The 21515-nt window shown below is 41.4% G+C and overlaps 1 protein-coding gene across 2 annotated transcripts; it reads right to left on the reverse strand.

Moving 5' to 3' along the window:
* Window positions 1–28: 28 nt before the first annotated feature.
* ankrd13c (ankyrin repeat domain 13C) lies at window positions 29–21032 on the reverse strand. Of its 2 annotated transcripts, XM_017413444.3 has the most exons (14): window positions 20928–21032; window positions 20334–20835; window positions 18652–18693; window positions 14569–14673; window positions 10232–10317; window positions 9199–9244; window positions 8163–8229; window positions 6848–6992; window positions 6396–6527; window positions 5032–5193; window positions 2238–2317; window positions 2056–2154; window positions 1834–1934; window positions 29–1725 (listed from the first exon to the last, which is right to left on the reverse strand). In XM_017413444.3, the coding sequence occupies exons 2-14, from the start codon at window positions 20719–20721 to the stop codon at window positions 1595–1597; spliced, it is 1584 nt and encodes a 527-aa protein (XP_017268933.1). In that variant the 5' UTR covers window positions 20722–20835; window positions 20928–21032; the 3' UTR covers window positions 29–1594. The 2 variants fall into 2 exon arrangements, with proteins under 2 accessions (XP_017268933.1, XP_017268932.1); XM_017413443.3 differs by having other exon boundaries at window positions 20334–21010.
* Window positions 21033–21515: the final 483 nt, after the last annotated feature.

Consider the following 21515-nt stretch of genomic DNA (forward strand, 5'->3'; position numbering starts at 1 on the left):
CTTATATCAATAACGATACAGAAAAGAAGACTGTTAGATATTTTTATTTTAGTACGTTTTATATGAAAATAGTGTTGCAGACGTATACAACAGTTTTTGCTGTACAACTGACATGTAGATGGAGGAGAACATGATCAGAGCAGCTGAAGTCAGGAAGTAAAGCATTAAGTTGGTGAAGAGGCACACTTCCACTAGCTGCACTTATCTAAACTATGGAATGTCAGGAACAATGATGCTGACTTTTGGTTGTACTAAACATGGGCAAAAAATAAGCATGTCGTGTCAAAAAGCTGGGATGTGGGGGAAAAACTCCTGCAGTCACCAGTCTGTACCGGTGAGATGAGGTCATGAACCAGAGCAGCACCGATGTTTTAAAGAGCCAATCTTCCCAGGTGCTTTGTGCTTTTCGTACAGCTGAAATGATTGTTTCAACATATCTGAGGGAGATCATTATTGAAGGAAAACAAAACAAACAAAAAAAAAAAAAACAGGAAAATTAAGGTTTTTCATCAAAACAAAGTATGTACAAAATGTACCACCACTTATAAACCAACAAACTCCCGACTCAAGTCACAAACTGCTACATAAAAAGAGAAATGACACTGCTCTCCCTCTCGCACAGAATGTCAAGCTTGTCAGTTCAGAGGCTAGAAGTAAAAGAAACATTAATATACAACTAAAACAGAACTATATACGGTGAAGAGCAAAAGCCTGGTTTTCATGTTAAAACAGCATGAATGTTGTTAACATCAGTTCGTTCTCCAATCCCCGTTTGGAACAGGATTGTAGTTCCACGCTTTTTAGAAAAGGTGAGGAAAAAACCCAACTTTTAAGACTCACGGCCACTCGTACCGTAAAAATCTGCAGCATCTCTTCGCCTCGATGAAACGCTGATATCCCAGAACGCGGGGTTAAAGGTTTAATATCACAAAACAAGTGTCGTCAAACGCAGCTGAAGGAAAGCAGCTGTAGTGAATCCAAAAAGTGCCCCGAATATTCAGTGACATTACTCTGAAACCCATGAAAATCCATTGTACACAATCACAGACTCTTGTAATGTGCAGAAGAGGAATTCTGTTCAAATCAAACTTTATTTTCCAAACCTAATTTATACTTTTGGTTTTTATTGCGGTTTCTGAAAACGAATGAAGGATTTTCCTCCCCTATTACTTAGATTTTATAGAAAAGAGAACTTTTTTGTTTGTTTTTGTCCAGCGTGCACTTGTTGCAGAACCTAGAAGTGAACTCTGAGCAGAATTCCTCTCAAGCATCTCACACAATAATATCAGTGCTCGACTACATGTCAGTTTAAGACAGCCCCTTTAAAAACATTACTTACATACTTAAATACAAATCAACTGACCTGGTGTTCTTTTGCTACTCGTATCCCATAATACACAAAACTCACCCGCTCTGCCGCCTTTCATTTAAGTTCAATGCCCTTTGACTGATGAGATGATCCGACTCTCAAAGCTACCTGCACTTCCTGCCGCATCACATCAAAACCTGCAGGTTCTTTAAAAAGTCTGTTTGGAATTCAAAAAGGGATGTTCCGTAGCAATAAAGTGGCCCGTTCAAAGTCCAGAGCGAGAGGTTAAAGGTCAGGGAAGCGGCTTGGGTCTTCTTTATAGTCGTTGGGAATGGTAAAAATGGATCCGTCAAACTCATCATAGCGAAACTCCTGAAATGTCACCGTGGCCGTGATGGTGGGAAAGACAGGGATGTCTGCGGAAAAAAAACATGAAAGGAATGAGAAGAAATACGTTTTTTTTTTTTTGGAATACAATCAGATTTGAACACAATAGGAAGTGAAAATATGCTCGTTCCCTTTACCCAGTTTGACGGGGAAACCAGGGGGGAGCTTCATCTGAACAAACTCCCTGAGTTTATTAAAGTGCTTGAAGGGTGCAATTACCTCCAGAACATTCAGTAACCTGTGGGAGGGGGAAAAAAACATGTTCACACAAAAGGAAGCCATTCACGATTCACGTTTGAGTACATTTCTGTTCTATTCTCCACCAGGTAAGAAACACAGGCTCGCCAGCTTTAACTCACGATTCGATGCTTAGAGGGAAGTCTTGACTCATTGCTATCGTGGCTTTGAAGTTTTTCTTGCTCTCCTTGCAGACCAGCTCTCTTCCTAGATGAGGTGCTCTGAGGAAAAAACAGCGACAGACTCAGTTAGTTTTACTGGAACAATGATACTATCTAGTTACATGGATTAAACCGACACCTACTTTCCATTGTCAGCAGTGATATATTCTTCCCAGGATATAGTGTTGGGTGAGGGCGGAGTCAAAGATTGCCTTCTTGTTGACTGAAAATGAAAAAAAAGAGAAAAGTTCAGTCAATAACCCAATTAAAAAAACTGAAAAACTGATGTCAAAACAATAAAATTGGAAGTAGTTTAAATTCATTTCAGCTAATCGTTGTTTTCTTTCAAATTTATTTTGGTAGAACAGGGTGGCAGAAATCTGTTTAGATCATTTCCAGAGGATAAAAGCAAACGCACAGCTACCTACGGCCACTAGAGGGCAACGCAGACTAGCCTACATTGACCTCACATATGTCCCTGAATTTCCAAGAACCCCTTCCAAAAAAACCCCAAAGTACACCGTGATACGTATGTACACGCAAATACCTGAAATCAGACACCATTTCTCAGCGTTCGCCGAATCATTCAGCAGCCAAACGTGAAGCTGAAAAGAATTTAAGTCGAAGGAGTCCTGCATTCAGGAGGCTGCAGGAATGACTACAGAGCTGTACTGATTGTACTGTAACGAGAACTGTGCTCATTTCTGCAGCCTCCTGAACATACGAATCCTCCTCATCTTAAATCCTTTTCAACTTCACACTTCACTGCTTCAGAAAAGTAGGATTTAAAAAAAAAAATAAACGCAGATAAAGAAACCTTTATAGGCAGCAGCTCCTCCGTGAGCCAGCACGGAAGAAAGATAAATGAAAGAAAATGGATGGATGTCTTCATTGCACAGCTTCAAATTAATCTTTGGAAAGGTCAACACTAATTAATAATTATTTATCAATAATAATAATAATAATTTAGAGCCACTCAGTTATCAGCAGCTCAATAACAACAGACAGCAGTGCATCGTTAAAGCGTGGCCTTCATATGCAAGGCGGTGTAAAACTTCACGCTTGTTGAAATTCAGCTGCAGTTGGGTCAGATTCATCCTCCAGGTTGTTTTTATTCCCCCCTCGCTGAAGCTCTCTACCATCAAAGTGGAAGAGAAACTTCGTCCTCGCACTGAATCATCTTTCCAGTGAAGCACAGTCTCCGCTCTGCCTCCTCGAATCGGTCTTCAGTGTCGGTTTTATTTTAGGATTGGACAACTCGTTCTGGCCAGCCCTGAACTGGATCTGGGACGAGTGCCATTCTGTTAATCCTAAAATTGACATTCTCCCAAAATTAACTCCTTCTTACAAGTGTTCAAGTTTGACAATTTGGCCGACGATGTTCTGTACGCTGCTGTTCAGTAAATAACCGGGACAGGATGACGTGAATGTAAAAGGTTTTTTTTTTTTTAAGTCACAATATTTGTTTGACGCTGCAGTCAGCACAGATGTGTATTTATCCCTGCACACTGTGCACTGTGTACTAGCCTTGGCATGTTGTTGTGACGAGACCAGAGCACACAAAAGCAAACCCTGATCTCCTGGTATGCTGATCCCCGCCCAACTCGTTCCACGGCACAGGGACGGGGGTAGCAATCATCCAAGTTATCAATAGCATGGAGCTCAGCTGGAAAGCCCAGCACGCCTGTCTGTGTCCACAGTCTGACCCGGTCTCCCTCCATGCTGTAAACACGCCTACATTGCAGCTGCTGCCCGCTTCACAGGAACTAGTTTCCACTCAGACAGAAGCAGGAAAACTGTTCCTCCTGTGAAACTAAAGCAGCATTTTCACTTTAAACATGACTAGGCAGGAGTGCCCTGTGCTAGAAAAAGACTGCTGATGAAACAAAGAGGGAAGTGAATAAAAATAGCAGCTAAAAGGCGTCCACTGAGTGCTGAGAGGCTTTGTCTTTCCTGTGTCACTGGCTTTATGCTCGGTGTTTAGACAAGAGCTTGCTAAGCAAACTCTGGAACATACTGTAGTGAGGGGATGCTGGGTTGGAGAGGTGTGGGGAATAAGGCGCAGCTTTGAAGCGGTCACCAGTAGGTGGCAGTGCTGGAACTCAAATCCATGCAAAGTGGCTGATGAAGGGAACCCAAAAACATCAGATGGGAGTTATTTCATCAAACCATGCAAAAATGTCTTCAGAGTTTGCCAAGAAGTCCATGCTGTTTCTGCAGGATTTATCTTCAGACGCATACAACAGTGAGGTTCTGTGAGGTTTGTTTCGTCTGAGAGGCTCGTGTCCTACCCCAAGGTTCCAGCGGGACAAGATAATTTCAGGATTGGACAGGTGGTTAGTCTGCAGGTGTACGTAAACAGGACGTTCATCAGTGGAGCATGCGGTGCCCCAACCTGCACTCATTTCTTATGAAATGTTTTTTTTATATATACTGAGTCCCTATGTTTCATCTCGAGAAAACCAACAAGACTTTTGAACCAAAAATATGCCAGAAGGTCACTAAAAAAGCAGCTAATAGCAACTAAGACGTCACCATTTCCTTATACATCTGAAATAAATTAAGTAGAAGGGAAACACTGAGATACCAGCATAAAATTATTAGATCTTGTATTTAAAAAAAAAAACAGAAATAGTTAAGGAATCAATTTTTTTTCAACCTGTCTAGCACTTTGTTAACAAACCAAGCATGAACTGATGATAAAAGACCACATACAGATACTTATTGGTCGTTGTTAATCTTCCAAATTAAGTTAGGTTTTGTTCTAAAAGTTCCAAGTGAGTAAAAAGCAGAAATGTCACTTGCTATAGAATCATGGTGACGAGGCAAATAATGATAGAAAGGGAATTGTGGTTGTTTTGGTTTGATGGTTTGTGTTTTCTCACAATCCTGTGATGCCAAAACAACACGCAACAACTCGACAAAGGGAAAGGTCACCTCAAAGTTCTGGTCGATGAGGTTCCCCCCTTTGCTCAGACTCTCCATGATGGCTTTATTCCTCAAGATGTCCTCCTCGCTCAGATGCTCTCGTCTCTTCCTGGACTCCAGCACCAGGCCGTTCACAGAGTAGAAATCCGCCAGGAAGTTTCCCACGCGCTCCTGGAGTTAGAACAAACAGATCAGTCACTCCAACCCCACCCCCTCGTCTCTCGCGGTATCACCAATTTCCTTCTAAACAAGTTAAAAGGACAAAAGATCGAGAGGACAGAAAACAATCCCCCTATATCTCATCTCTGCACCCTCCCTGTGTTTTGTTGTTTTTAACCCTGGGCCCATCACCTGTGGTCGCTTCCTGCTGTTATTACTGCAGCGGCTCTGATTTATTTTGCTGCCTTTCCTGCCTGGTGCTGCAGATAAAGTAGGAAATATGAGTATTTGGTGAAGAACAGCAGAACGGTGGGTTTCTACAACAATCCAGTTCTACAAGCAGAAAGCTTAAACAGTAAATCACAGGGTGCATCTCCACTGGTTTTGTGATATATCTTGTCAAGAAAATTGTATTCCTTTCTTTTTTCCCTCGTCAAGTAATTTTTTACTTCCCACTTGTCTTTGAATGCACCATTAAAACCGAGCAGTAAACTCTGGAAATGTTACCCATATGATAATAATAATGACATTAGCCAAAGCATACTTGAAGTCCAAAGCTTATGAATCAGTATATACCAGTGTAACTCTAACACATTTTATGTGTTTTTTTAATAAATGGAGCCATTTAAAAACAAAACATGATTGTGTCCTACACCACAGATGGTTACTTACATTCCTGGACCAAACGGGAGATGAGGGAGGCGTAAATGTTTCAGAATAAAACTTGCCCTAATATGTTTTCCATCAGTGTGTTTGGTGTTAGTCTGAGCTCAGTTTACGGAGTTTGCCACTCGAAGCGGGCAGTGCAGGCTCTCCTGAAGCGTTACTGAGTGTAACTTATACATGACCATCTTTATAAGTGTGCACACTACAAAGGGAAAAACCTGCGTATCACTGTGACCTCTGAAGTCCACTGCAGAGAAAAGAGCTCTAAAGACAGGAAAGAACTTTGCTTTGACACTGAAATTCTGTTTCCTTTTTTTTACCAAAGCGTTTCAGACATTTCAACAAGACTTCAGGAAACTGGGCCACCTTGTGTAAGAGGGGCAAATTGAAAGTTTTACTTCTGTCTGTGTTCACCCCAGAGAAATTATAAGGATCCCCAACTTATCTGGCTGGAACAGACCACTCGAAAATCCAGAAATCTCACAGCCAGGTAAGACCTCCTGAGGTTTTTTTTGCTAAAGCTGAGCCAGGTAGCAGCTGACACTAACCGTCTTGTCCTCTCTGAACAGCCATCCAGTCTGCGCCCTGGAGAAAGTGATGGACTTGGTGGAGAGCGTGGCGGAGTAAACGTCGCTGCTCATCAGAATGTCCACTTCCTCTTCGGTCTCCATCTCGGATTCCTGAAAAACCACAGAGAAGACATAAAGAAAAGCTAAAGATGCACTCAGGAGAAATGTATGCAGGTAACATGCATTCATCATCAGTCAGCACAGACTGAACTGCAACACCACCTCTGGATAACTGAATCAAAGCAGAAATACTTGTTTATTGAGGAACTTTATTTAGTAACAGTACTAATGATTTTAATTAACCTCAAACACAAAATGAGCACCTGTCTCACATTTAAACATTCTTATTTTAAAACTCAACATGCTGTAAGGATGACAACATGCCAGTGTGTTAACATATGTTAAATTTATTGCACATAGGACGTCCATACCTCGTGGTGTATCCTCTGGTAGACTTTCTGTTCGTTGTCCAACACAACAAAAGACTCGGAGGGGATGGCGTTGCCATTGAAGATGAAACTGAGGTCTCCACGCTGGCATTTCATATCCGTGAAGTCTATCAGGGTTGTATCCAACCTACACCCCACAAAGTATCAAAGGAGACAAAGAGAAAGTTCAGTGACTGCGGAGTAAGCTACAGCAGGAAAACAACAGAACTAACTTTCACAGAAGCGCTTTTAAAAGTTCATTTTTGGACAGCAGCAAAAAATAGCGCCAAGGCTGAAAACTGCAGAAAATGCTCCACGTTTACTGTGAAGGTTCGGTTGTGCATGCTAATCTCTGCCGTGGCAGATCAACAACAAACCTTACGATTTGTGTGTGTGTGTGTTGTCAGAGAGTGCAGTCTTCAACTGAAGCACGACAGCAAAGAGAATAACAGATCCGCACCTGAAGACTAGACATACGGTGGAACGGTGCGATGAGTAGGTACGAAACGCCTGACGTGCTGTGGCAGCAGAATGCAAATGAACTTGGTGTGACAGTTTTTTCTTTTTTTCCCTTTCACCTCTCAGTCTCTTTTTTTTCTCACTCTCTAAATCTCCAGAATAATGAAAGGGCATTTTGAATACCAAATTAGACAGCCAGGAGCAGTTTCAGAGTATAATGAGATGCTTCGTATCAAGGTTACCTCTTAAGGGAAAAGCGCACACACACACACACGCACACACAAAAAAAACTCAAATGTAGTCCTCAAATGAGTAGTTGATGGGTTATTAAACAGAATGTGGACGAATCTGTGTATGCTGCTCTTTATTATAAGCTTTAGAAATGAGTATATTAATGTACGTTTACATGCTGCAGCTGTGTCTCAAATATGGTGAATGCTGCATGACGTTAACTTTCTGCCCGGTGGTATGGATTCCCACTGACGCTTCATTATTGTAACTGTGTGTCAGTGTGTCTCAGCATGCGTCACACAGTGCCAGGACTTTCTGCTGACACTGTTTGTAAGTGAGCTAATAAGTGCAGAAGATCCAACCGTGAGGCTCTGATTCAAACAGAAACACAGACACTACAGATCTGTCCTCTGAGGTGTCGCCACCCAGCTTCCTCATGCTGCAGACTCTGACATCACACTGGTTAATAAAGTTTAGGAGCAGAAAGGAGAAGTAGCGAGAGGGAAGAGAAACAGGTGGATGTGTACGGCACATTAGGGACAAAAAAAAAAATCAGCGTGGATTAATAAAAGGCTATCTTAAACATCAAACACTGATTTAAATGAAAGGCATTTTTGACGAGACTAACCTGATGTTAATGCCTTGTTTGTAAATCTTACACGCATCTGATGGCAGGATTCTGGACAGCAAAGGCACTAAAATATGAGACGATACAGAGAGGACAGTTAAAACATCAGAGAAAATCTAAATTTAGTAAGCTCGCTAAAAATCCACTTCAAAGCTTCAGAACCATCTAAGCCTGGAGGCCAGAGCTTCATATGCCAGCGATAACATGTACTTCTGCTGCTAAATATTTGATAACTCAGAGGCTTCACAGTCTTCCTTGTGCTTTTATTATTCCATACAACTAAAAAAAGTACTTTGACAAATGAAGATGAATTGTAGATGTGTGTACATCTAAAAACCAAAATGATCTTTTGAAGAAGAAGGCCTTGAAAACACAAGACAGCAGAAATTCTTCTGATTCAAGCACTGATTGAGGAGACTGATTTAAACCCGACTCTTCTTTAAGCACATACAGTTCATCTGAACTCTTAGGCCTTTTCAGAAACAAGAACTATATTTTGTTCATGTTATGGCTGCATTACCTAATCTCTTTGCCTAATCTGGAAGCAACTTTTGCCAAATGGACTTCATCTGAGAAGCTGAATTCCTGAATTCAACCAAAAGAAGATTTAGTTGAAAGCAACGTACGGTCGGAGCGCAGCCGCATTAAAGGCTGACGTGTCGGCTCATGTCCAGCAGGAGGAGTGATGTTCGGTGTGCGACCACTGGTCACTTGTGTCTCTATGATGCTTGGTAGGCACTCAATGAGCAGACAAACACAAGCCCTGTGCCCCTTTTGTAAGTCACACAGGCTAAACGGAGGCAGCACGGCGCCTCGTTGCACCAAACAAAGCAGCATTGTTGAATAAGCTGAGTGAAAACAGCGTAGTTGAAAAGTGATGTCTGAAACGGGCTGCTGACTGAATCTATTATTGTTTCCTGTTTGGATGTAGTCGGACATTTATAGACTATTTATAAGTCTATAAATAGTTAAGTTCCACAGTGTTTATAAAACTAAGTTGACCTCTGCAGGACAGATTCATCAACATTTGACTCACCCCAACTCTGGAAGTCCCAGTGAAGCTCCAAGTAAAAGTCTCCAAGCTGCAGATGAAAACAGCATTAACTAAAACAGCTGCATAAAAAGGAAACATGTCATTGAAATGATGTATATTAAAAGCTAAATCTATTTTTGAGATGTGTCATTGTCACTGAGCGCCATAAAAACCAACTCTTTCTAACAATACCCAACCCTAATTTGTTTACACCTGTCTGCTTCAACCACATCTATAAAAGGTCTTTGTCACCTACTACCTACAAACGTTTTCTAAAGCAGGTTTGTGAGTTAGAGCTAGAGTTTTTTTGGCAAAAGAATAAGCAGGTAAGGTGCTTCATCAGCCAGGAATGATCTCACTGGGCCCTGCGAAGCAAAGGCTTAAAAGTGTTGGTAAATTAGCAACAGTCATCAAAATGTTTACTCTAAAGGTTTGGTAAGGTATTGTCACACTGAACTTTTTGTTAAACACATAATAGTAGATAGATGTTGTGTTTTAGCTCTAAAAGGTCTGTTTACCTGCAGTCTGTATGTTCACAGAACGTATGCACGTGTAATATTATACAGGGGTGTGAAAACCAGTGAAAGCTGTGGGATTGTTCTCGAAACAGAAAGTGTGAAAGCGGCTGTTTGCATGTGTGAGCGTCGATGACGTTAAACCCCAGCGGAGGCACCGTGAGGTTTTAATTAGCGTTAATGCGTTTTATTTCGACCAGTCCATAATGTGCACACGTGCGTCCCTCCTGGCTTTGCCGTGTTGTAATGACAGTAATTTGGGAATAACAACCTTGACTGAGATCTGTTTATGTCTGGGAGTCTGAGACCCTGCCTGCGCGTTTTAAAACCCTGACCACGCACGTGTAATTTTAGCCACCGCGAGGGGGAGAAAGAAAAAAAAGAAGAAGTTCAGAACACGTTTAATTACAAAAATAAAAAAAGAGAATTAAGGGTAAAAAGAGGACGGAATCAAACAGATTTTTTGAGCAAAAAGGGTTACTCCTTAGATGTCAGCAGAAGCACTATTTAGGAGCACATACCTCCTTGAGGGCTTTGAGCAGTTTGGGCCTTTTGTCCTCCACGCTCTCCCTGGACTGCTGCTTCAGCTTCCTCAGCAACGCTGTGACTGAGGGAGGAGAAAGAGACAAGCATTACTAAGAACTAAAGCATCTACACTCCAAAAGAAGAAGCAGAGGTCAAAAATGAGAGAGGAAAAAAAGAAGAGAGAGAAAAGCACCAATGTTCTTCATAATCCGATGACTTCCATTCTACTATGTTGCTGCTGGTTTGGTATTTGATCTTCTCAGTCTATTCTGATAGGATCAAGTTTTTGAATTTCCAGACGACTTTATTATTTGTATTTTAATGTCTTTCACTTTTAAAGGAATATTTTGGGCACACCTGCAGTCCGAGGCTCTCTATGGATTTACTTTAAAAAGAAGATGGGGTTGAACATGTGTTGGATGCCATCCGTCAACCATTTCAAAAGCTGAAATGTGGCAAAAACTTGACACAGTGAGTTTTTAAAAAGGTACTAACAGTTGATGCTGTATTATTGTACAGCACAGTAACTCAAATGTGGCCCCTCCAGCTTAGAGCTTATAACGGCCAGGTCAAAATCCGTAAGAAGATACTGAAAGTCAACCGCACCGTTTCTCCATGCAAATACTGGCAACGGTGAAAACCACGCCACAGGAACAATAGCTTTTGTCTGAGAGCTGTGCCAACTTCCTGCAGTCAGATGGGACACTCAAAGAATCGTTCAGTCAATCCCCCACCAGGGATCAGAGCGTTCCAGGAAGTTCAAAGAGAACAAGCCTGGCAGATACGAGGCTGCCTGGTAATGAGCTGCGCCTTTAACCTCCTTAACAACCTGAGGGAGAGGCATGCTCACAGGGAGCTCTTAACCATGACCAGTCACATTAGAACACAGTCATGGATCTTTAGCCCACTCAAGGAGGAAGAAAGAAGAGACCCACACCTGATTACTATGAGTTTTTTAAAATGTTGCTTTTTTCCAGGAAGTGGGGGCATCAGTTGCTCATGACATAGTGCAACTCTTTGATGAAACCCAGAGAAGAAATAACCACCAGACTGTGTCAGTTATAGGCTTGAAAATGTTGTAAAAAAGGAAATTTGCTTGGCCTGTGACAACCAGGAAATCCGACATTTTACCACACCCCCCACAATTTTCAAATTATCATTAGCCTGACTACCACCAAGGCTCCTCTACATGGCGCTAATGAGTCAGCCAATACAAGCATGTTTATCGTGTTTAACTGTGGCTCCTTGTGTGGCCAAACAAAAGGAGAAGAGGTAAAACTAGACCAAACAAGAGCACAGGCATGAGCACACACACACACACACACACACACACACACACACACACACACTGATACACGCGTGCTAACTAACAAAGACACAACTACAGGGTGAGGGTATGTTTGTGGTCAGGCCTAATGAATGCTGACAAGCACTGGATGGGGCTCCTCTTGATCCTCAACACCTCTCAGTATGAGAAGGAAAAAAAAAAAAGAACAGTCTCACCATCTGGACCACCCAGCAATTACAAGCAGAGAAACCAACTGCGACAGCTTCAACAATGAACCAGGCTGCCGGCCCACGTTGGCACTGATTCACACAGATTCCCATAAGGACACTTTCCTGGCATAAATAAGGTGAGTGATCTCTGTAATTCTATCCCCACGCGCTAATAAGAACAGACTATGCCAAGATAATTTTGCCATTCAGTCCCATCACCACAAAGTACTGCTTTTCAACAATTAGTGTGTTGATCTAAATGAACCACTGCTGATGGCAGGTCTCCAAGAATCAGGGGATAGTTAGTATCACGGGTCTGCTTTAAAGTCTTTAAACCGGCATGCCACAGGTAACATAGAAAAAAACACAATATTTATCATTATGAACAAACTGAAAAAGAATATAGATGTGGTTTGGCAAGAACGACTCTGTGTAAACAGATTAGGTCAGGTTAGGATCATTAACGTTTTTGTGTTTGACATTAAAATGGGTTTTTGCTTTCTTATGAAGAGGACTCACACCAAGAGCCTTGGAGCTAGGCTACACTGTTATGTCCTAAATAAAACAATTTACGATTTAACTGGCCTAATAAAACAGATAAATATTATAAATATAAAATCCAGTCAGAAAAAAAAGAGCCTTTTTTGCTCATGGCTTATTAAAGAATGGTTCCTCAAACACAAACATAAACCCGTCTAACACATCAATCAACGCTTATCATTGCTGTTCCCCTTCGGTAATTTATACAAATTTAGCCCCTTTTATTCTGTATTTCCAATGCTGTGCAAAAGAAATCATTTTTAAATGCGTTGCATGATGGTGGTCAGATATGAACTCCTTCTTCAAAACAAATTAGACTTGCATCATAAAGACGCCACCTAAACATTAATTCCAGCCTGTCATACATTCTGACAGCTTCAACAGATAGTTCTGGTGTCATCTTATTCGCACTGCAGAAATCATTCCAGTCTGACACTCCCTTGGATAAGCAGCTAATAACACCAATCTCTGAGTCGGTCTTTAAAGCTTTCTGAGGCTGGCAGCACAGCTGTGTGACTGAAAGACAACCAAGGACACAAATAGCTCTATCTGAACACAACACGTCTACGTCGGAGACACATTTGGACTCCTAGACAAAAACAAAAACACTCAGGTGACAAATGCACCCAGCCACAACAAATATAAGTGGGTATGAAATTAAAAAAAAAATGAGTCCCTAAACTAACATTTCAATTGATTTTTCTTAAATGGCATTCTATTTGTTTTACCTATTAAATATATAAATAATCTACCATAACTTGTGGGAAACATGTGAATTCCAGACCTCTGAAACTAGACCAAAACAATCCCACTCTTACTCAGGCCATGATGTTTGCCCGTCTGTGAAACAAACAAAAGCTTCTGGATCCCTGCTTCCCTCACAAAGTCCCGACAAATGCTGAGTCAGATCTCACCGAATAACTGTGTCGCAGAGCTCTGCCAGGCTAACCTTGTAAAAAGGACTCAAGATTTATTGTGCTGAACAGAGAAAAAAAAATAGTCTCGATTTACGTACATCAGCACGTTTCTGCTGTAATGCCACCGTGACGGCCGTGTCAAGTCCTATATGTGGGGTTTCTTTTACAGCGTGCAGTCAGCCGCCTGTTGTTAAACTGTCACTGCAGTGGCTGAGCTCGGTGCATTTCTGCTTTTGTGCATTTGACGCTCAAGTCCAATTAGCTCCCAAAATCAGTCAGCTGATTCAGACTGACCTGCTGTAGCGTCTGTCAGAAGGGTGACCCTGTACCTGTCGGCTCTCACGTCATCAGGATGTTTTTCAAGTCTCACTTCAAATTATTTATCTATTCTCACTGTATAGCCATTTTATTGGATAACTGTTTTGGTCCCAGGCTACCACATAAGAGAATACAGTTATATCTTGCATTGTGTCAGGTAGCTGACTCCTTTCAGTTTGTTTTTACTGAGCTTTTTCTGGTTGAACAGATCGAAAAAACTGACAACTACAGGCAGCAAATTGGTATTATGTTAGGAAGTAGATGGGACAGCAGTATAACCATGTACATTTCCCCCCATCATGTTGTTTTGGAAAGTTTATTTGTTTTTTCTCCTCTTTCTCTCAGATTCTTCAGTCACCTCCAGGTTAAAGCCTGTTGTAAAAAGAAATCTCAAGCTTGCACAGTGTGCCTTGACCAGTCTGAGCACAGATAACCCTTATCTGGGTATGTTAATTTGACTTTAAGAAGGCTGATTTAGCTCCTTCTCAACCTGGTGAAAACATTTCCACGACAAAACGCACAGGTTGCTGAATCACGTTTGTTATGTTCAATCTTTTTTTTTATTGTTAGTTGTTTTTGCACAAAACCACGCTTACATGTTACATTCTTTGAAAATGTCAAATCAGAGTTCTGACCACCATGAACAGTACGTGGTAACGTGCGAATAAGGGCTTGAGAATAATCAGCCAATAAACTGTGGGAGAATTATCTAATGAATATCCTTTCATCTGAGCACAGAGCCAGAGGGCCTTGAGGAATGTCCCCTCTCTGAGGAACAAAAGAGCCGGGCCACCATCACGGCCTCGCTGGGAGGCAGCGGCGTGGAGGAATGTGCAGGGCTATTTGCTCATTTGCATCAAAACTTCTCTCTGTCCCATCAAGGTTTTTCACACAGTTAAAAAAACAAACAAATAAAAAAAAAACTCAGACTGAGAGCTGCACTGAAGCCACAATGACTTCCATAAAAGACGGACCACGTGGAAGCTGTGGTGAAGCTTCAAAACCCAGTTTCAGTGTCTTACTAACCAAGCAGCGGCAGTCGGTTTGTGACAGGTACTTACTCATCTGCCTGTCCCCGTAACTGATGGCCTCAGCGAGGGGACTCCATCCCTGAGCGTTTTTCACCTTCACTGGTGCATTGTGGGCCAGAAGCAAATGTGCACACTCTGTAAAAAAAGAAGGAAACAGATATGTTTCACAAACATCAATCACAAGGTGCTCTGACAACTGTTTGTATGTGCATTTTTGGCGCGCACAAATTATACTTCCACATCAAAACCTCAAAAAGTGTCTTTAAAATCATTTCTAAAAATGAGAAGATCCTTTTAAACAAACACAGAGACAACAAAAAAAAATACAGAGGGACAAAAACAGTTGAGCATTTTATTTAAAAATGCTGAGAATATTTTATATGTTTTATTCTAACATCTGGGTCCTACTCATTTATAATTCACAGTAAATATACCAGGTCAGAAAACATCCACTTTTTTTATGAACTTGTTCTCATCATCTTTGATGTTGCTATGGTTACTTACAGAACAGATTAACCAGTTTTCTGGTCATATTCCTCTTCCACTGAGAAGATTATGTCACTTCTTCACTTTCTGTTCCTGCAGGCTTCCGTTTAATCTGATGCTCTCATCATGAACGTATCTGACCACTTTATAGTGGATTCTAATCCACTATAAACAGACCATATGTAGGACTTAGATGACAGCTGAGTCATATGGGATCTAAAGTTACACAAGATGCTGCATCCTTCACTTTTGGGTTATTATTTATAAGACAGATTCTGAGGAATAGAAAAGTCACAACTTGCCCTAAATATTGTACTTGTAATGCAACAAGTAAAAAAAAAAAATACCCAAAGAGCCTCAGTCTTTTTTTTTTTTTAAATGGCAAGATCAGCACTGAGGGCAGCAGAAAAATCCCTCTGCTCTCTGGGCAGCTTGTCAACAAACTACAGCCAGACGAAAGTGAAGTCTGTTGTTCCAGCTTAGGTGTCAGTGTTGTTGTGACATCATTCAATATAATGCTGGCATCTGGACAAGTCTGTCCCAGCAGAGCAGTCACAGTCCTGCAAACTGAGGCTTAATGCTAACAGGGCCGAGCGGATGCACCGGGCTTTCACACGACGGGGCCAGGACTTATTTTGCAGCTGGTTAACCAGACTTTTTAATGACTAATTAGACTGGTAGAAGGATCGCAAACATGCCGAACACCAAATAAAGTATTCGAGTTCATGCACACATGCCTAGGCTTCATTGAAACTAGGTTTTGTACTCCTACATATAAATGCAGGAAGAAAAAAAAAACAGGTACATGCAATCAGAGCAATCCTGAAACCATAACTTGTGCCTTTTGAATGAAACATGTTTTCACAACCCCACATCAACCAGCTACATACTCAGCGTGATTTATTAATGAGAAAGTGGCCAGGGTCTCATGCATTCTTAATGAAAGAGAGGAACATGTTTGAAGTTTTCCCCATTAAACTTAAACAAAACAAGCGAGCTGCAAGGCTACCCAAAGAATGTATTTACAGAAATATGAAAAAGGCATGTTGGGACAACAACCAAAGTAATCATGCAGCATTCTTTTTAAAAGCATGTGTAAGCAACAGCATTGGAAGGAGACATGACAGGGGAGGTGAAATACATCACTGGGTCTTGTTCCAAGTTCTTCCCTGCTTTGGTTGACACAGATTGAAAATACTGTCCTCTTTCTACTTCAGCTTTCATGTTACTTATGTTGCATGTTTCAATTAAACTGAGGCTGGAGTGGCAAAAAGAAACTCAGCAGCACAAACAGCCCAGGGTCAGCAAAGCTCTCTGTGACAGGCCCCGAGGATGGAACAGCTGATTACAGAGCCCAATGTCAAGGAAAGGAAGGCAAACAAACACACACTCGCCTTGCACTCCCTTAGGCCTCTGACCTCTACATCACTCTGCTAAATCTGATGGTTGTGTAATAACAACAACATTTAGCAGATGCACAAAACCGTGGAAAAGAGCAGCCGGGCCTTATGTCCTGAGCTAAACAAATGGCAGCTTCTGGTCTGGGATTAGGGCATGTTAAGTGCCTCATGTGGCTCACGATGGGCTGATGATATTTCAAGTCATAATGGAGACAGTATACACAAAGGGATTTTATTGCATTTCTATTTGTAACAACAGCTGCAACAACTTTCCATTTACGGATGGAATTAGTAGCATTTCATTATGCTGAATCAATCTCATTTACAAATACTCTTAAACTGCATAAACTAAGTGGTTATAAAGAATAAGATCTTGCTAAAGTTTAAGCTCTGATGGCAACCTGCCAGCAGTTTTAACAAATTAGTTACTGTGATCACCGTTTGAGCAGTACAGCCTTTATGTATACAATTATAATGCACATTTGATGTTTGTATACATTTCAATTTTATGGTTAAAACAATCCTTAATCAATTAGAAAAAACAAACATACTTTCAGCTTTTAAATCATAAGCCATGCTTTGCTTTCCTTTCAGTCTAATCACTAAAAGCTAAGTAACCCTGTGGGGTCCTGGAGTGATTGCATGTACAGTAGCCGTATCAATGTCCTGAATTCAAGTAATAAGTGAGTGGGATGAACAAATCTAATACTCCACTATGCACAGTGACTTCAGATGGGACTGCAGGCCGTAAAAACACCATTACCACCACTTCTGGTCAATTCTGAATAGATTTTTAAAAAGGGCTTTTTCTGCCATCAGTCACACTCTCAGCTGCACGATCAAACAGCCGAGCAGCGTTACAGCAGGCAGGTTTCATTCAATAACTCTCTTACACCTCGCACAGGACGCCAGCCATCTGCTCTGCATTGTGCTCGGCCTCCACTGTTGCACGACTGGCTTTTTTCGTACATTCTTAAATTGATGCGACCGTTCGTTTTTCCAAAATGCTCCTGTGCACAACCGTGAATAATAAAGCCGTGCACAAAGAGAGCCTTGTCCTCTGCATCCCAGCAGGGCGGCCACACCCAAACTGTGATCTCACGCTGTAGCTTTAAGGCCGTCTCGCCTGAGCATCCCTGGAGGACGAGGGCAACTCAGGCAGCAGAGAGGCATCCTCATTAGCAAAATCAATCCCGTGGCATCCTCTCCGCCACAACACTTTGTCACTCGGCTGGTTGAGTCACTGATAGGTAGTGGCAGGGCCCCGACGCCAGTGACAGAAATTGACCTTACTGAATGTGAAATCAATGGAAACCTGTGCTCCAATGACTGACACTAAACACATGGGGAATGTGCACAACGAGTAACAACTGTATGTGTAATAAACGTGCATCAGACGCCTGCAGGATGAATTTTTCAAAAGCACATTCTGAAGTCTCTGAGAAATTAAACACAAGCAAGAGCTGAATCACAAATAGACACTACTTTAATGTTTTATGCTCACGCTTTCAGTGTGGCGCAATTCATCTAAAAACAAAAACCAATGTAAAGGTTTTTTACAAAAGGCTTAAAAAACCATGACACATTCAATAATACTAATGTTGTTCCAGGTTGTCAAAATTAAAATAAATTATTAGCTCTTTGATTTTCTTGTAAAAAAAATCAGAGTTAACACACAACTTATCACGAGTGCTACAAGCAGAAAACTAATTTTCACGCACATGGCAGATATTATTTGACAATTATCTGGACTAATTTCCTTAAATGGAAGCTTCAAATTATTACTGCTGATCCAGCTGTGTAACATCTGTCACAGTAGGAGATTTGAGCAGCTGAGAGGATTCTATTTTTACACTGACAGATTTTCTAATTCTAACAGATAGAGTATTATTTATTATAACCTATGAATTAATAGAATAAGAGCGTAGCAAAGATAAGAAAGACAAATACATTTTTATGTTCTGATTTTACCAAGGAGAATTTCCAGTAAAACAACAACAACAACAACAACAACACCATTCAGGGATTTGTGTAGTGATCTGTGCCAAAAATGTCTGGTGGTGCAGAGACAGACAAATGCACACAGAGAGGCAGAAAAAAAAATAAAAATTCAACTGACACAGCACACAAACATGAGTCATAAATTCATTCAGACATAGTCATTTACAGAGCAACGCAGACGGAGACTAAAAAAGCCACACGGCAGCCACATTTGTACTCTGCTCACCTTTGTGTCCCATCATGACAGCGAGATGTAGCGGCGTGTTTCCTGAAGAAGAGAGAAAACTAAATTTGTATTTTGCATTCGACAATAACAGCAGAGAGAGAGAGAGTTCAGAAACTGCATTAAGCAATCTGCCACAGTCAGGGTGCCACGAAATTCAAAATCATATGCTAATGAATGCCAGTTGTGGCTTCTCCTACCATGACAAGCCATATAACCAGCTGCAACACAATATAATCTCAATTTAACAGGCACTGTCATGGCCTGTTAACTGACACAATATATAAAAGCTGCACGGCAAGTCTGACACACTCGAAATGTGCTCAGCAAAAAAAATGACATTTTTCGGCTGTGGGAAACCTCAAGCTTTCATTCTGGGATGTAAAAATGTGTCTCATAATCATGGGAAACTGCTCTCAGAGGAAGCTGAACTGCTGGGTCAGCTCTCTCAGGCTTCTCCCGCAGGAATTGGACAGGCCTCCACAGAAAACGTGCCCTTGCCATGGGGACTCCTCCAGTTCAAAGGTTCAGTAAGGGTCGGCGATTGCGGCGATCTCGCCACGCGGATACTTTCAGTTTCAGCTGCTCAAAATGTGGAGACAGAAACCCATCTTTGACATTTTTTTTAAACATTCATTAAGCAGAAATGCTCCTCGAAAAAAGAGATTTTTTTTAAATGTTATTACAAGTGAAAATGTACCACATCCTAAAGTCAGGATGCCAAGAAACTATTTTTTTCAAAATATTAAGATAGAAGCTGCTAAAACATTACTTATAGTTGCAAACTTCTTCATATTCATTAATTTTAACTTCAATACGTGTTTCTCTTTGTTACAATAAGGATTTAATCAAACTATTTGGGTTTTTGATAGCCAATTTTGCATGTCTGGTAAAGATAATTAAACCGTATTTCTATGTGCTTAGTATATTTGTATTTTGGTGACACGTAATGGCAGCCTAAGCCCTTTAGCTTCTGCTGTAATAAAAACTGAACTAATGTGGGGGATTAACAAGAACACTGAAACAGCAACAGGGCCGTGACGACGACCTGCAACATGGCAGGACAGTGTGGGACAGGTACAGGTTGAACTCCACCATGTCAGGGCTTTCAGGACGGAGCTCATCCAGTGTTGACAGTGAGTACAAGTTCACTTTTATACTGGCGTGAGAGCAAGGTAATCTTGTCATTTTGGCGGGCCCAGGAGGGAGTTTATTTGGAAAACTGCGATCTTATCTGATTAGACTTTGCCCCCGCTGAAGAGGTGATATCAGTTTAGGGTTCCCAGAGTTTCATTCAACACGCCTTGATATAAAAGCTGGGACCAACTCATCCTGTGTGTTTCATTTATTTATTTATTTTAAGGTGACTTATCTCAGAGGAGTTTTTTGTGATAGATAAGCTGATCACATGTTTTCACTGCTGTGGACTGCTTTCTCACTTTCTGCTATGCTGACTTGAAGCAACTAGATTTAAGCCAAAGGAGTTAAATAAAACATCAGTGAGCCAACCAGGCCTGTCAGGGGGAAGCCTCGCCTACTTCCACTCCGCTGATGGAGACTGATGGCCCATTAGCTAAAACTAAGCTTCACTGGACCTTGAAATTGGTGGATCCTACTGTAACAGATTTTTTTTTCTTATGGATCCTGCCTCCAGGGCTGATGTGAGAAACAGCTGCTGAACTCACCATGGATGTCTTTCTGGGCGATGTTCTGTGTCCTTATGAGCGAAGACAGGCGTCGGACATCTCCTTTAAACACGCACTCATGCACCGGGAAGTCCAGCTCAGTTCGGATAACTGGGTTTTTGTTGTTGTCGTCAATAACTTCCGATGTTTGCAGTGTGTTCGTGTTAGCATTAATCTGCGATTGTTGGTTCTGCTGTTGTTGTTGCGTGGATGGCGACTTGATCAACTTGTGATTGCTGAAGATTTTACTCGCCCTGCTCTTGTTGTTCGGCTTGTTGGAGGAGGCGGTGAACGTCCCGGTGGCAGCTTCTTCGTCCGGCTCCAGTAAGTCCTCGTCATTGCTTGGCCTCTGGTCCTTGCGCAGGGAGCGGATCTTCTCTCCGGTCATTTTATTTTCTAATCGGTCGACGCTGACGGCACGGAGGGTGTCGCCGCTGACGATGACCCTCCGGGCGAACAGATGCGATTCGCCGGCTGGAGGTCTTTACGCAAGTGCTGGAAACTACACAACATTTAATTTTGACAAATAAATATCTGCCGGACACGTACAACGTCAGTTTGTTCGGAGACGAACAACCAGGAGTTTCTGCTTACCGGTTTATTGTCAAAACAAACTGTTCTCCCCTCCCGCCGTCCTAAACTATCGCTCTCCCCACAGTTCACTCGTACCAAAGACTCGCTGCGTGGCTTCCGGCTCGAAGTCTCGCGAGAGTTCAGGAGAGGTTACAAACGGTCATTTGACTTCGGGTTAGCTTCGCTGCTGCTGTTGATGCCAAAAATTAGGCTAATTATGTGAAAAATGCTAGTTATTTAAATTCACATACATTTATTTAATGGTTTTAGTAATACTTGAAATGCACTCATAACTATCAGCCTTAAAATTATTATTATTATTATTTACTACAACTATTACTTCTAATAATAATAGTAATAATAATTTAAGGGTACAAAGAGCTAGCTGACAAAATGTGATCTATTACTTGCACACACCCTTTTAGAAGAATTTTTAAAAAGCCTGTATCTATACATAGTGTAAAGAGACACTAAAAAAACATGCATGTTGGAGCCACAGAGCTTGTAATTTTGTTTTACTTAGAAACTTTAAATTTATCGACGAATTTAAACTTTTTTCCCGAGGTGTTTAACAAGAACTTGTAAACTTGTTAACAGCCTGTCAAATAG

Source organism: Kryptolebias marmoratus, linkage group LG24 (genome assembly GCF_001649575.2).
Source record: "Kryptolebias marmoratus isolate JLee-2015 linkage group LG24, ASM164957v2, whole genome shotgun sequence".
Classification (NCBI taxonomy): Eukaryota; Metazoa; Chordata; class Actinopteri; order Cyprinodontiformes; family Rivulidae; genus Kryptolebias; species Kryptolebias marmoratus.

What these genes read in the sequence shown, in the direction of transcription:
- ankrd13c (XM_017413444.3), bottom strand. Translation starts at nt 20,721, where the DNA reads ATGACCGGAGAGAAGATCCGCTCCCTGCGCAAGGACCAGAGGCCAAGC. An exon ending in TGCTCAAAGCCCTCAAGGAG is followed by an intron (nt 9,245 to 10,231) that starts GTATGTGCTCCT and finishes TTTCATCTGCAG; the next exon opens with CTTGGAGACTTTTACTTGGA. An exon ending in ATCACTGCTGACAATGGAAA is followed by an intron (nt 2,155 to 2,237) that starts GTAGGTGTCGGT and finishes TTTTTTCCTCAG; the next exon opens with AGCACCTCATCTAGGAAGAG.